The following is a 13383-nucleotide window of genomic DNA, read 5'->3' as shown; positions in this document are numbered from 1 at the left end:
AAATCATAATTGCAAAGAGATAATTAACTTCAGGACTTGTAAATTGCTTCTTCAAGGGTCTCTACATTATCAAAACTGCACACTGTAACCCTAAGCTATATCTGAAACTAGTGTAGCTGACGAAAACACCTCCCACTTTATTCAAATTTAAAAAGAAAAAAAAAACATAACTAATGATAGATAGGGATGAGGAGGGATATATATGGGGGGAGGTACCGTCAGGCATTGCTTTTATGCTCTCCTCTACCATTTCTCAAAGAGTTTTATCTCAGCCGCCATAACATCCAACTAGCTGCCTCGATGTCTGTGTTCTCCATTGTAGGGCCTACCCCTCCTGCTCAAAGAAAGAACAATCGCTATATTTAAACTCTTAAACAAAACCATCATATGAAATAAAACTGTACTTCAGAAAATTTGTTGCACTGTTACCTTTTTAGAGCTCATCTTTGCCGGAATCTTGTTTCTCCGACCCTTGTTTCTCAGTTTTGTCCCGGTTCTTTTCGATGAAGGCAGTGAAGCTTTCCTTGGTCCTCTCATCCTCATCAAACGGCAAGATCTTTCCACTTGCTGTCTTGAAGTACAAAGTCGGGTAGTATTTGACATTGAAATCACTTGGCACATCATTTGCAGTGGCATCCTGGAAAAAGAAAGCAAGAAATGAATTAACCATCAAGAAATATCTTCTTTCAAATGTTTATGTAGATGTAGGATCGCAGAGACGAAAAGAAACAATAACAGGAGATAATTAGGAAAACATTTTCGATAGAATCTCATTCGGGCAACTTGAGGGAAGAACAGTACTCATAATCATATATGAAAGAATTTGGTATAACCCATATTTTGTACTCTATGTTCATAATGATGATTATAAGAAATGCCGCTTTGCAGGGTAAAGAATCTTACAAATTTTGCAATAATAACATCAGAATCTTTTTCGTATGAGACAGCAAGTTCATCCAAAATTGGAGCAAGCTTCTTGCAATGTCCACACCAAGGAGCATAAAACTCGAGCAACACTGCAGAGTAAACAAGGTCATTTGATATATATTTCTAGCATTCCCATACAGCAACCATGTGAAGACAACAATGGCAGATATTAAATAGACATTAATTAAAATATGTATCAAGTTTCAGTTTCTTCTGGAATAAGTCAAAGACATTAACAAACCACTACGTTATTCTATATTATCGGATAGGAAAATCTATGAAAAAACAAAAAATAAATAAACAATAAAAGTGGGAGATAACATGCTCAACCATTTATGCAGCCAGGAAGAATGCAAGGTGTAATAAACTCCAAAGAAACTTTTGGCTATTTTATTAGACCATAAATGACCACACCATAAAACTTTCAAGCCACTGAGCATAATTAAATGTTGTTAATATCAGAAAACTCCATCATTTTTTATGTGAATCCCCAAAATTTAGTTCATAGAATCAAGGTAAGGTATTTAGAGCAAGTGTTGTTCTCCTCAAGGTAAATTGTCTCTCAGAGGTAGTAATGTAGTCAATCAAGAAAATCATATAATAAACAGATAACGCAGGGAAATACTAACAAGAAACAAGACCCTAAAAACAAAAAACAAAAAAGGGCACACTACACAACATTCAGCACCAGAGTGTGGGTTTACGCACCATTTTTCCCAGACTTGAGAACAACGTCCTGGATGCTGTCAGCAACGACCACTTTTACAGGCTCATTGTTAGGCTCAGGAATAGGTTCAGACTTCTTGTATGGTGATACTTTCCCTTCCTGCAGTTATGCGATTCAGTCAATAGGTATCAACAGTTATGAAGCTTTAATGAACCTTTACTCGAATCAGGATATAAAAAATTAGTGATTATCATAATCTCACTTGCAGGCCAAGTGCATTACAAGAAAAAAGCAGAATCCTCACCTTGTATTCCTGCACCCAAGCTATGATATGATCTGGCTCCACATTAGGTTTCAGAAACTTCTGTCCATCATTTGTCTGAATGATGATGAGAGGCACTTGGTCTTCTTTAAGTCCAAAATACTGTTTATAAAATCCAATAGATTAACATGCCATTTAATCTATATCACAAAAATACTCTGAAAACATGAATAGAATTGCAAAGTGTACAAATCTCAATACAATATCACAAACAAAAGGCTCACTAAGGGAGATAATCCTAACCTGGAATGCACCTTGACTAGCCTCAAGATCCCCAATTAGAAAGCTTATGCCTTCTTTATTATATTTCTCAGCAACTTCACGATATTTTGATTTGAAAGCATCAACACCCTCGCTACTGAAGTTCAGAAACAACAAGGCCTGCCAAGTTCAAAATTGGTGTTAGAAGACTGTCCATCCAATATATTAGAAATGGGAGGAAAAGAAAAAACACTACAAAACTGTCCAAAAAATCAGAGATATAAAAAATTTAAAAATTTAAAAAAACCACTGTCAAGTGTGGGATCCTTATAGTGCACAACTAAGAGATTCATAACATAAACAACTTCAAATTACGAGCAGATTCAAAGATGAAACTGTAAAATGAAACCAGACGTGAATAATGTCACAAGACGACGTCAAATTTAGGCTTCAAGATTTTGTTTTTCCCTAACAGAAATCATTTAATAGGAAACACAAACATCAAAGACAATGTTAAGACTCTGTAAAAATAAGAATTAAACTCGGGGGACCTTGAAAGGAACATCTTAATAAGTTACAGAAAAACATAAATAAATCTGCATCATCATATTAAGAAAATAAATCAGCTCAGGATATACCTTCTCATTTGGATTATTAAAAAACTTGATAACAAAAGGGTGATTGCTTGGGTCATTGTTGAATTCAGTAATAACGGGCAAACTAGATTCTTCAACGAACTTCTCTAGAGCGTCCACATGAAAATCCTGCAAGCATGATTACCCAAATAATTACATATACTGCCCATAATACCTCAAAAGCTGCAAAACAAATTGAAATCTAATAATCACTGAGAGCCAATAATACCTCAAAATCAACAAAAAGCTCATCAAATGGCTTGAACAGTCTAACTACAGGCCCAGACACCGATGATTCACCACGTGGAAGGAGCTTAGCATCCAGAGTGTGACCAAATTCATAATCAGACCGCAATTTCTCAGCTAGAGCTGTGAAGTTATTAAACTCCTCTCCAGAGAACTTCTTGAACACCCCAACCTGCAAAGATATGAAATATGGGTAACTATATCTGCCAGAAAACACTCAAAAGATTAAATAAAATCAGGACAAAAAAAACAAACAGATATTTAATACTTACAACAACAATCTTCTTGTCGCCAACAAGATTAGTTGCATCTTCAACAGTCTTTAATTCAGCAGAAGCTGGACCACTTTGTTTCTTCAAATAATCAACAATACCATCGGCTTCACGAGGGCCCTTGTATTCTTGGATAATCTTCCCACCATTTCTCAGAATCTTGATTGTGGGGAAACCCTTAACCTCATATTCAGAGGCAAGTCCTTTGTTTGCTTCTTCATTGGCATCAACTTTTGCTAGAATGACTGGTGGGTCATTGCTACTCAAAATAGAAGCAGCTTTTTCATACTAAACCAACATAATTGTTTTTTAAATGTCAGATTAATCAGAATATACGTAGTTTCTCAATTAAAATGCAAAATTGGTGAGAAATTTATATTTAATAGCTAAATTTCGTACCTCCGGAGCAAGCTTCTTGCAGTGGCCACACCTATAAGAAAACATAGTCAATATTAGGACAACCCATCCACAAAGTATAGAAACAAAGAAACCCAAAAGCAAATCACGATCTCCTATCTTCAGCACAGATGATAACTTTCCACATGCATGTTACTCTGATCATATTAGTTCAGTAAAAAATTTACGAAAAATAAGAAACAAAACGCTAAATCGTGCATTTAGCAATCATTTTATAACCGACAAGTGATATTAGGGCATTTTCAATCACTGCATGCAGATGCAGCAAGCTCTGAAAATTACCAGCTGGAACTTGAATTCAGAAACATGACTGTAAATTCCAACCTCAGTATCAAATCAAAAATAAATTTTGAAAAAAAAAAAAAAAAGACAAGAAAATGAATTAAGCCAATTTCAGATCCACTCACAAAAGGCCAAACACAACTAAGCAAAACCAGAGCAACTTAGATCGGCAAAAGTAAACAGAATCAACGGCGACAAGAGAGCGAGAGATGCGAATTACATACCAGGGTGCGTAGAACTCGACGACGACGAAGTCGTGCTTGCTCACAGTGTCGGAGAAGTTGGAGCTGTCCAAAGTGAGCACGAACTCCTTCGATTCAGCCTCTTCGGCCCGGATCGTGGTAAGGCACAGAGCGAGGAACAAGCAGAAGCAGAGCGAAACCCTAGACGACGCCATTTCCGTTTGCTCTGTGAAGGCTGTTTTGGTCTATGGAGGTCTCTGAGAGTCACTCTGTGGCTGGAGAGAGGGGAGTTTTATGGGCTAGGAGGAGAGAGATAGCGTGAGATCGGGTTAGACACAGAACGAGACAAACATGGTAGTCACACGTGACACTCTCTCGGGCTAATTTCAATTTCCGTCCTCGCGAGAGTATGTAATTTGAGCGTACTCGCTTTACATGTCGTCACTGTACACGTGGGTGTGGTTTATTGGTTGGGCATTGTCACAGGGCTGCTAATTTGGAATGTGGCGCGCAAATTTGGCAAGTAAACTCCGCCTGTAATCTTAGTTTGGTATGGTCATAAATGGGTTTGTACCGGATAAGATTGTCCAATCAGAATACGACACGTCATAGAGTGAGAGATTAGTTTGACGTCTTGACTATTCATTCCGTGGGCTGATTCGCATAGGATTCGTCGAAATAGTTTTTTTTATAATAACAAACAAGAGGGTTAATACATTATTTCCTCTTAAAATCCCAGAAAGAAAAGAAAAAAAAGGGCTTTAAATTTGTAATCGGTATTAAAATAGAAAATAAAAGAAAACGGGTAATCTTCATGTGGCATTAAATTGAGAAATTCAAGAGTAACTTACAAAGAAAAAAAATCTGAAAATTTATGAAAATATCAAAAAAGAAAACAAAAATCTCACTTTAAGTTAAATTTTATTTTTTAGAATATTAGAAGAAAACATATTGGGATGTTGCACTTTTCATTTTCAATAGGTTGGCCCCATGGCCCGTGACTAGTACTACAAAGCATTCCTTCCTGCACGCTGCTGGACTTCTCTATTTCTTTTCTTTACTCGAAAAAGTCTCTTCAATTTGGCTTTGGCATTTAACAGAGAAGAAAATTCGATGGCTGTGACTGGCTTGCAGCACTCATTCAATTCAATTACAAATTACAAGTAATGGTCCGAGATTTTAGGTTAACAGAAAGTCCAAGCCCACATCACAATCCACAGTTCTAAGTTAACAACTACAAACGGCATTACCGACAGTTGATGCATTACAGCAGTCGTCCGCGGATAAGCAATATCTGACCGTTGATGCATGTGAAGCCCACAATGCCTCAAGGGCCAGGATTCACCGGAGGACGCAGAGCGCAGCATTCTTCTAAGACATCAACCAACCAAGAATGAAACAGAAACCACTTTAATAATGGAATAGCTCATTCAAAATTTTTAGTTCGTTTACTACAAAACTACAACAAGCTGACATCCCCCTCATCCACACATTCCAATAACAGACAAATATAGCCACCTGAAAACCAATAAACCAATAAATGAATTCCTGTACAAATTTGCCAATCTGTTAGAGGGGTTATGCAGACCTAGATATCAAGTCAAGATTTCATCAACTTCCAGACAACCAAGGGATCAGCTCAACAAAGCAATTCTAATATCCCATGTCTCCTTTTTTCTGTCATGCCTAAAAATTCACTTATATAGTTACCTTTTCTTCTTCTGCTAATCTACCATTTCTAAATGTATGCATATCTCAAACGACGACTGTACATATACAGAACGGCTAGCTACTTCACAGATTACATGTCCGACTTGTATGCATAAGATTATACATTTAATATGAGCCTCCGGCATCTTGAAGTCTGACTTGCTCATGAACTTTCAAAGCCTCTGAAGTGAAATTATTCAAGGTTTCAAAAATTGGGACCAATCCTGCTTGCAAACTGTTGGAAGCTGCGTGATTAACCAATTTGATTGCCTCCTTATGCCTTGCTTTTTCCTCGGATAATCTCTTCCTCATCGAATCCAAATCCACCTTCAGATCATCCAGTGGTGAAACTCCACTCTCAGAAGGAGCCTTTGACAGAGCAGTTTTGTCTGTTGATGCATCATGGTCATGCTCTCTCTTTGCCCTCTCCATACGCAATTTTCTAAGTTGGCTCTCCAAATTCTTGGAGACGTACTCGGCTTTGATCCTTTGACGTTGCTCCTCATCCTGCCTTTCCCATAACTGGTGCAAGGTTGAAGCAAAATCATGCATTGCATCTGCCACTCCCTTTTCGGAAATTCTTTCCATTGCTTGGCACCAATCATTGCAGACTACAAAAATGGGTGGAGCTCCCATCCTGCTTGGGGAGAAAGGGGCAACTCCGTCAGGAGTTACTTCAGGTTCCTGATTAATGCACTTTAAAAGCCACCCATTTAAGGACTCCACATATGATTTTTGGGTGTTAACCCAATTGTTAAAGGAAGTGCACCATTTCAGAAGCTCCATTTCAAGTTCAAGAGTAGCTTTCAAACCGGAATCTCTTCGAAGGCCGGTATTTACTTTAAGAGATCGAATTTTGCTCTCCATAATAGCTTGGAACTGTTTCTGGTGGCATTTAAGCATGGATTTCCACATTCTTATCAATCTGAAGATAAAAAGACATTCCTAATATCAAGAAAAGAACCCTGGGAAATTAAGAAATCTTTTTAGAACTTTCAACATATAAATTCAATGGGTCTTTCTTCAACTCCCCCAGACAAACCCACTTTTTAGAAAAATTTATCACACAAAAGCGATGGAGAACAAGACCAGTGTAAAGTCCCGGCAAATTTTAGGTATACCATCACCAGTAAGTAATTAACCTATGTTTGGTTTGAGGGAAAAGATAATGTAAAGTCCCTTTAGCATACCATAATTGATCCCTCAAAATATGGATGGAGTGGTGGAGTACATACGAGTTCAGAAATCATTAACTCGAGTCACATATATTCTCCCTACCAAGAATAGTGTAAATGTTCCCACCATAAGCCTTAACGGGTCATGCCTGAGAAAGTGACCCAATCAGTGCACCAGATCCACTTGGGTAAGATTAAAGCAGGAACTAATAAGGAAGCATTTACCTAAATTCTAATAGAAAACAGAAGATAACCATAACCATTGAGCAGGTGAAGGCTCATTACGAACCACAACCAAATATTCAGTTAACTATTAGGAAACTAATCTCTAACACTACTACCTCATTACCTCACATATACAAGTTCTATACATTAGAAAAACAATAAGATGAAAGAAACAATTGAAGGACAAATTTCAGACAGGTCATCCAGTACTAATTATGAACCACTGCAAATATTACTGGGAACCAAAGTAATGAGCAATTAGTAAAAGAAGTTGAAGCATTTTGTTACCCATGAATCAATTCCGTGACTTGGGGAAGCAATTCTTCATCCCTCAATTTATGTATCCTGCTCGATATGGTATCAACAGCTCTGATACAAACATTAATTTTTGTTAGCAACTTTCGTACAGAAGCCTGGGTGGCATCAATCTTAGCAGACTCAGCTCCATGATAATCTAGACTTTTCAATCTCTTGCACTTCTTTTCATAGTCAACCCGTAGCTTTTCTTCGTCCTGAAATTAGTACAACACCAATACATAAACAAAGGTCAATAGAAAAAAATTTGAGAGTCAGAATGCCCAAATTATATAAAGGAATTCAAATATAGACTCGGTAAGAATTCAAATAAAGTGCAAATATAAAGGAATTCAAAGATTTCTAATAACACTGTAAATTCGAAGTTCAGGTTCTCAATGGGTGAAAATGCATTCTAGTTGTTAAATCTGAGAATATCAACTAGTCCGTTGCCACCTGCTACAATGAAACTACTTGATGACTATCTCTGACTATCAAGGATTTAAGTATCATCATAGTAGAAAAAATAAGTTGCACGCCATCCATGATTCACTTGTACCTTAACTTCCTTGTATAACTTTTTCTCCCATGCATAAAGTTTCTCCAAAGTTGATGAAAGGTTTCCAGACTTCTTATTGAAATCTTTGCCAGGTTCTCCCTGGTATGCTTTTGCCATTTTCATTGTCTTTGAAGTTAGTCTTACTGGTTGCCCGGATGGAGGTTGTGACGACAACATGGAAGGTGCTACAAGGTACAGGATCCTGGAAAAGATCACTGCATAGAGATGCATAAGTTATAATGAAACAGTAAGAACAATGCTTCTTTCAAGATCACAATAAAGAATCACTAGACAATAGTAGGATTTGATTATCGATCCCACAAGTATTGTCCAGTTGAAACAATGAGATTAATATTTTATATTTCAAACTAATATTCAGATTAAATTGGACTTGGTTTAACTTTTTGGTTTAGGATTTAGGGTTCAATGAGAAGTTGAACTGCAAAAATAATAATATAGAGAAATCTAATCACCTGAGGGATGATATTTTACAGACTTTCTAGTTTTCGTCCCTCTCTATCTATAATCAACATATGTAATAATAAAATAAATAAATAACAACCATCACGTTATAAGCTCCAAGGACGCATAAAGACATCTGAAGCAGAGTAGTTACAAATTCAAGCATGGGAGAAATTATGCCTTTGTTACAATGAATCTGGCGCAGTGCAATGCAGGGACAATACATAACTTACACTCTCAACAACAGAAACAAAAAAGTCATGGCGTAAATGATGTTGGAAGCAATCACTAAACAAGAAAATGCATGACAAAACACCAGGAAACTAAAGCTTAGACTCCTACCTTTAAGTGCCGCGCCCCTAGGCTGATAAGGTAACTTGCCCACCTCAAGCAACATGGCAACCTCTTTCCCATAACTAGAAGCGGTCTCGAACTCATCCCTGATCTCCTTCACAACCTCTTGAAGATCCCTTGTACCGTGGACTGACAATGTGGTTAAGCTACTCCCTTTAGAAGATCCAACACCCAACGTCGATGGCGCTTCAAACTCAAAACTCACTCTTTTTTTCTTGGCACCCTCCTCTTCAGAGTTTTTCGATCCAATTGTATCTGGACTGCTCTTTATCTCCTTCCCTTGGACAGAGTGTGAACTCTCACTGCTATGCAATGGCACTGTCCCTGAACTCCTCTCACTGCTATGCAATGGCACTGTCCCTGAACTCCCCTCACTGCTATGCAATGGCACTGTCCCTGAACTCCCCTCACTACTTGGCTGCTGCAATCGCACACCCCTTGAAGTCCCTTCACCCGAATTCCGATTCCTACTCAAATAACCATCCTCATTTGCCTTCCTCTTCTCCTTGTGAACCTCTTTCATCACTTCTTGCTCTGTCTCATCTTCCAACTCCGGAATTCCCTCTCTCTCCCTCACCTCCTTTGAGTCCGGACTACTTGTGGTGGATCCATACCCGTATCTAGCCCTCGGATTGTAACCCAGATAACCACTATTATCAAAAGTATCAAACACATTCAGGAAATCCCAAGTGGAGGTCTTCGGAGGTGAAGGCGGTGCCGGAGGAGGATCCGACGGCGGCGGGCTCGGAGGCCGCCGATTGTACGGATACTCACTTGTCATGGGTGACCCCATTGGGTACCCAAAAAACCCACCACCTCCATACGGCTGATAACCCGAATAACCCGGATATGGATCCGGGTACGGACCATTTTGGGCCGGATATCTCCCCGGCTCTTCATAAGACATCGTCTGCATCGGTGTCCCGGACCTTCTCATGTAATACATATGCGAAGTCGGAGGGTAACCATACGAAGAAGAAGAAGGTACCTCTTGTTCTGGGCTCTCCTCTATGTGAATGTGACCCGAAGGCGATTCCAAGTCAGAATCCGACCCGGACCCAGATGACAAATGCAGGTGCGAGTCTTCAATGTCCTCCTCCTTCAGCGAATCGACCGAAACAGAGTGCGAAATCGAGGTAGACGACGACGAGTGTTTGTCGTTTTTGTGGGGGTGCCTTCTTGGCTTGCCTTCGTCGGAGGGCAACGTGAGAACGGGAGATCCCGGAGGCGAAGAAGACCCACCGGCGCCGGAGATTATGAGGTCTTCGTCGACGAACTTGCAGAGGGCGTCGCCGATGTGCTTGAGGGAGTGGAAATAGGAGAGGTGGGCTGCGGCGAGAGCGTAGCGGGTATCCGACGCCGTTTTGATGAAGTCCTTGCGCTCTCTGCAGAAAGTGACTAGCGGCAAGTTGTCGACCTTGGAGCCACCGCAGCCCATATCATCCGGCCAATAACCCCTGAAGACAACCCAAAATTACAAGCCAATGCCACTCACCACCACCACCACCACCATCTCTGCGTTTCACGACGGTTCTTCTCCTCATGGTGTCCTCCACGCCTGTCCGCACAAACGAAGCATTGTGAACAACCGCAGATCCAAAGATGATCTAACCGGAACACAAAGAGAAAGCAAAAACGAATTCAGACCCAAATCAGAATTTGAGATTTAACGGAAAACCCTACAGCAGAAAGTGAACACTACGACTAAGCGCGCTGAGAAAAAATACAGACATGCATATGCGGCATATACATACATACATACATAGATATACAGGGGAGGGGCCTATATATGCACAGAGACGGGTCAAATGAGAAATTATTTAAATGGGTAATGTAGGAAATTAAATAGAGAGTGAGATTTGGTGCATGAAAATGAGTGATGTAGAGGATGAATCAAATCTGACCGTTGAGATCGATGGGGATGAGTAAAGACTGTCCATGCGAGGAGGGACAGAGGCCTCAGAGAGTCTCTGAGAGGAGGAAGAGAAAGGTGTGTGCAGAGATGCAAAGAGGTTTTTCAATTTAATTTTGTGCGATATTGTAATAAATTATATGAAAACAAAAAATTGGGGCATGGAAATGCGTGAAGATGGGAGCTGGGTTTTGCTTCTTCTCGTTTGTTTGGAACTTTGGAGTTTTGTTTATTCAGAAAATTTCAGAGTTTGAGAGAGAGAGAGAGAGAGAGAGAGAGAGAGCGATGAGAGAGAAAGTGAGAAGAAAGGACGTGGAACCCGCCACTGGGAACAGGCCTTGTCATTATTACCATTTTCAGCCGTATTTCTGACTCCTGTACCTGTTCTGCTTTTACCGCGAAGAAAGTGGGTAAATTCTTCCTCCCTTTGTTCTCTGTCAAAATTACCACTCTCTTTCTTTATGTGGATTTTTTTTAGCGCCTCTTTTCAGCTGATAAATACATTTTAGAACAGGTGACGGTAAGCTTAGATCTTTCTTAATAAAAAATGTTTCGAGAAAAAAAAAAAAATTACAGCTCATCATTAACTCATACTGAGAGGAGTTAAAGAAGATAGTGAACGATAAGAGTTTGTAAATTGTATTTCTGAGTAGTTAATTGCACGTACTCACAAATAAAAGAAATTAATATAAATATAGTAATTGATTTTTTTCCTTTTTGTTAGCATGGAGGGAATGAAACCATTAATCTTATCTTATAATATGTTTACTTATAGATGGATATTGTAATATTCTAACTTCTCATATCCTATAAAATAAAAACTTTTCATACGTTATAAATATGTGGGTATTATTGGAATTATTCTAATTCCTAATTTACACATACGAAATCAAAACGTATATAAGTTTTATGTCACAATTCATAATCTAATGTTTGAACAATTAGGAATTAGATTGATTATGAGGAACATCTAATCCAATTTCAATTTAGTATGTTCTCTATTTTTAACTTTCTCGATTTAGACTTTGAATTTTATGGAAAACAAGTCCAATGGTAGAATTAATCGAAATCCAAGACCTGCTTCTGATGAAACAAGTCTAGATTTCACACAAATGTTTTGTTTTTCCATTGGAATGTGAATTCAAATCCATATGGTTTTCTTCTCTTCATTTTTTTTCCTCCATTTTGAATGGACATAGACTTTGACCTTCTTGAAGGCGCATTGCATTTATTTAAATGTTTTGGGTGAGAACTGGTTTGGTTATAACGTAATGGAATTTGTCGCCGTTTGGTTTGGTGAGCAGAATCATTGTAATCATTTGGGGGGCCTTACCCCTTTTCCACCAGAACATGTTCAAAAGTAGCTACAATATAAAAGAGTGAGACACACGCTAATTCACCGTTAGTCTTGTTTTTAGCTATAACCTAAACTCTCATTATGTTTATTTCACAAACTCCAACTAACCCTACAAATACGGATAATCAAGCGTTCGGCAAAAACAATGTGGAGTCGTTGCACAAACAATAACGTATGTAGTGTGTTTCGAGTATGTCTTTCATAAAATTAGTCACACAATTAGCGTAGACGAGTTAAATATAAAAGAGAAGTTTAAAAAATATTTGACTTCTTATCTAAACTGAATCATTTCGTCTGACAGATAAATCACATTTTGACACATATACATCCAAATAGCATTCTCAAACTTTTTGGCAAAATAGAAAAGTGGAGTTCTAGAAATGAAGATGGATGGTTGGCATGAAAAGGGGTATGGAATTAAAAGCCTAAAAGGCAGCTGTTGTTAAGTAGGGGCCATGGATAGAAATAAAAAAAATAATAATAAAAAATTATAGATGAACTATTGTCCTTTCCAGTTTTACTAGTTTTGTTCCATCCAAACACAAAATTGTTTTTATTTTAATGAATGAGTTGGGCTGTTACCAACTACTTTGGGCTACCCCTTCGATAAAAAAGACGCCAGCTCATGGGCCCACTAAACATAGGTCCATTGTAATACGAAACACCCACCACACGATTGAATGACTGCAAAACACCCACCACACGATTTGTTGACTTTTGTCCTCTGTAGGCCCGCTACGAGGTAGGTGAACTTGGATAGATGAACCCCACTTCGTTTTCATTGCCATGGTCCACGCGTCCTTGACCAAATTCCCGCCTGAATTGTAGGACATTTTGGTCATTCTCTACATGGTTATCCTCTTCCCGCCAACCCATTTAATCGAATTCAAGGCAATAGAAATTCCTGAGGTTAAACAAGTTTTTGGTTGTGATTTGAAGCCAATTAAAGAAAACTTTTCAAAATTGTCCTTATATTGAAATCGAAGTAAAATATTGTGACAACAAAACTGCTTTTTAGAAAGAAAAAAATATTATTAAATTTAAGAGTTTATTGGTAATAACAAAATTGACTTACGAACGAACAAGCATTTAAAGTGTCAATAAAATCCAATAAATCATACGTCTCTTTTTGACAATACAACCGTAACATTTGACTTCAAATCCAAAAAATATATCCTATGGCT

General features: G+C 38.4%; 2 protein-coding genes across 5 annotated transcripts; both read right to left on the bottom strand.

The window, feature by feature from the left end:
* LOC18793992 (protein disulfide-isomerase) lies at positions 7-4538 on the bottom strand. The gene is made up of 11 exons (XM_007222055.2): positions 4194-4538; positions 3670-3700; positions 3271-3558; positions 2982-3170; positions 2756-2881; positions 2160-2297; positions 1899-2018; positions 1636-1753; positions 904-1016; positions 430-637; positions 7-334 (listed from the first exon to the last, which is right to left on the bottom strand). The coding sequence occupies exons 1-10, from the start codon at positions 4364-4366 to the stop codon at positions 434-436; spliced, it is 1500 nt and encodes a 499-aa protein (XP_007222117.1). The 5' UTR covers positions 4367-4538; the 3' UTR covers positions 7-334; positions 430-433.
* On the bottom strand, positions 5546-11453 carry LOC18789076. 4 transcript variants are annotated; one of them, XM_020555292.1, is made up of 5 exons: positions 10835-11453; positions 8919-10537; positions 8115-8329; positions 7550-7773; positions 5546-6786 (listed from the first exon to the last, which is right to left on the bottom strand). In XM_020555292.1, exons 2-5 carry the CDS (start codon positions 10366-10368, stop codon positions 5988-5990), a joined length of 2688 nt encoding a protein of 895 aa, XP_020410881.1. In that variant the 5' UTR covers positions 10369-10537; positions 10835-11453; the 3' UTR covers positions 5546-5987. The 4 variants fall into 4 exon arrangements, with proteins under 4 accessions (XP_020410881.1, XP_020410882.1, XP_020410883.1 ...); XM_020555293.1 differs by having other exon boundaries at positions 8919-10488; XM_020555294.1 differs by lacking the exon at positions 10835-11453 and adding an exon at positions 10578-10822 and having other exon boundaries at positions 8919-10488.

Source organism: Prunus persica, chromosome G1, assembly GCF_000346465.2.
Source record: "Prunus persica cultivar Lovell chromosome G1, Prunus_persica_NCBIv2, whole genome shotgun sequence".
NCBI lineage: Eukaryota > Viridiplantae > Streptophyta > Magnoliopsida > Rosales > Rosaceae > Prunus > Prunus persica.
Note: the sequence above shows the minus strand (reverse complement) of the source record. Positions and strands in the feature narration are given on the sequence as shown.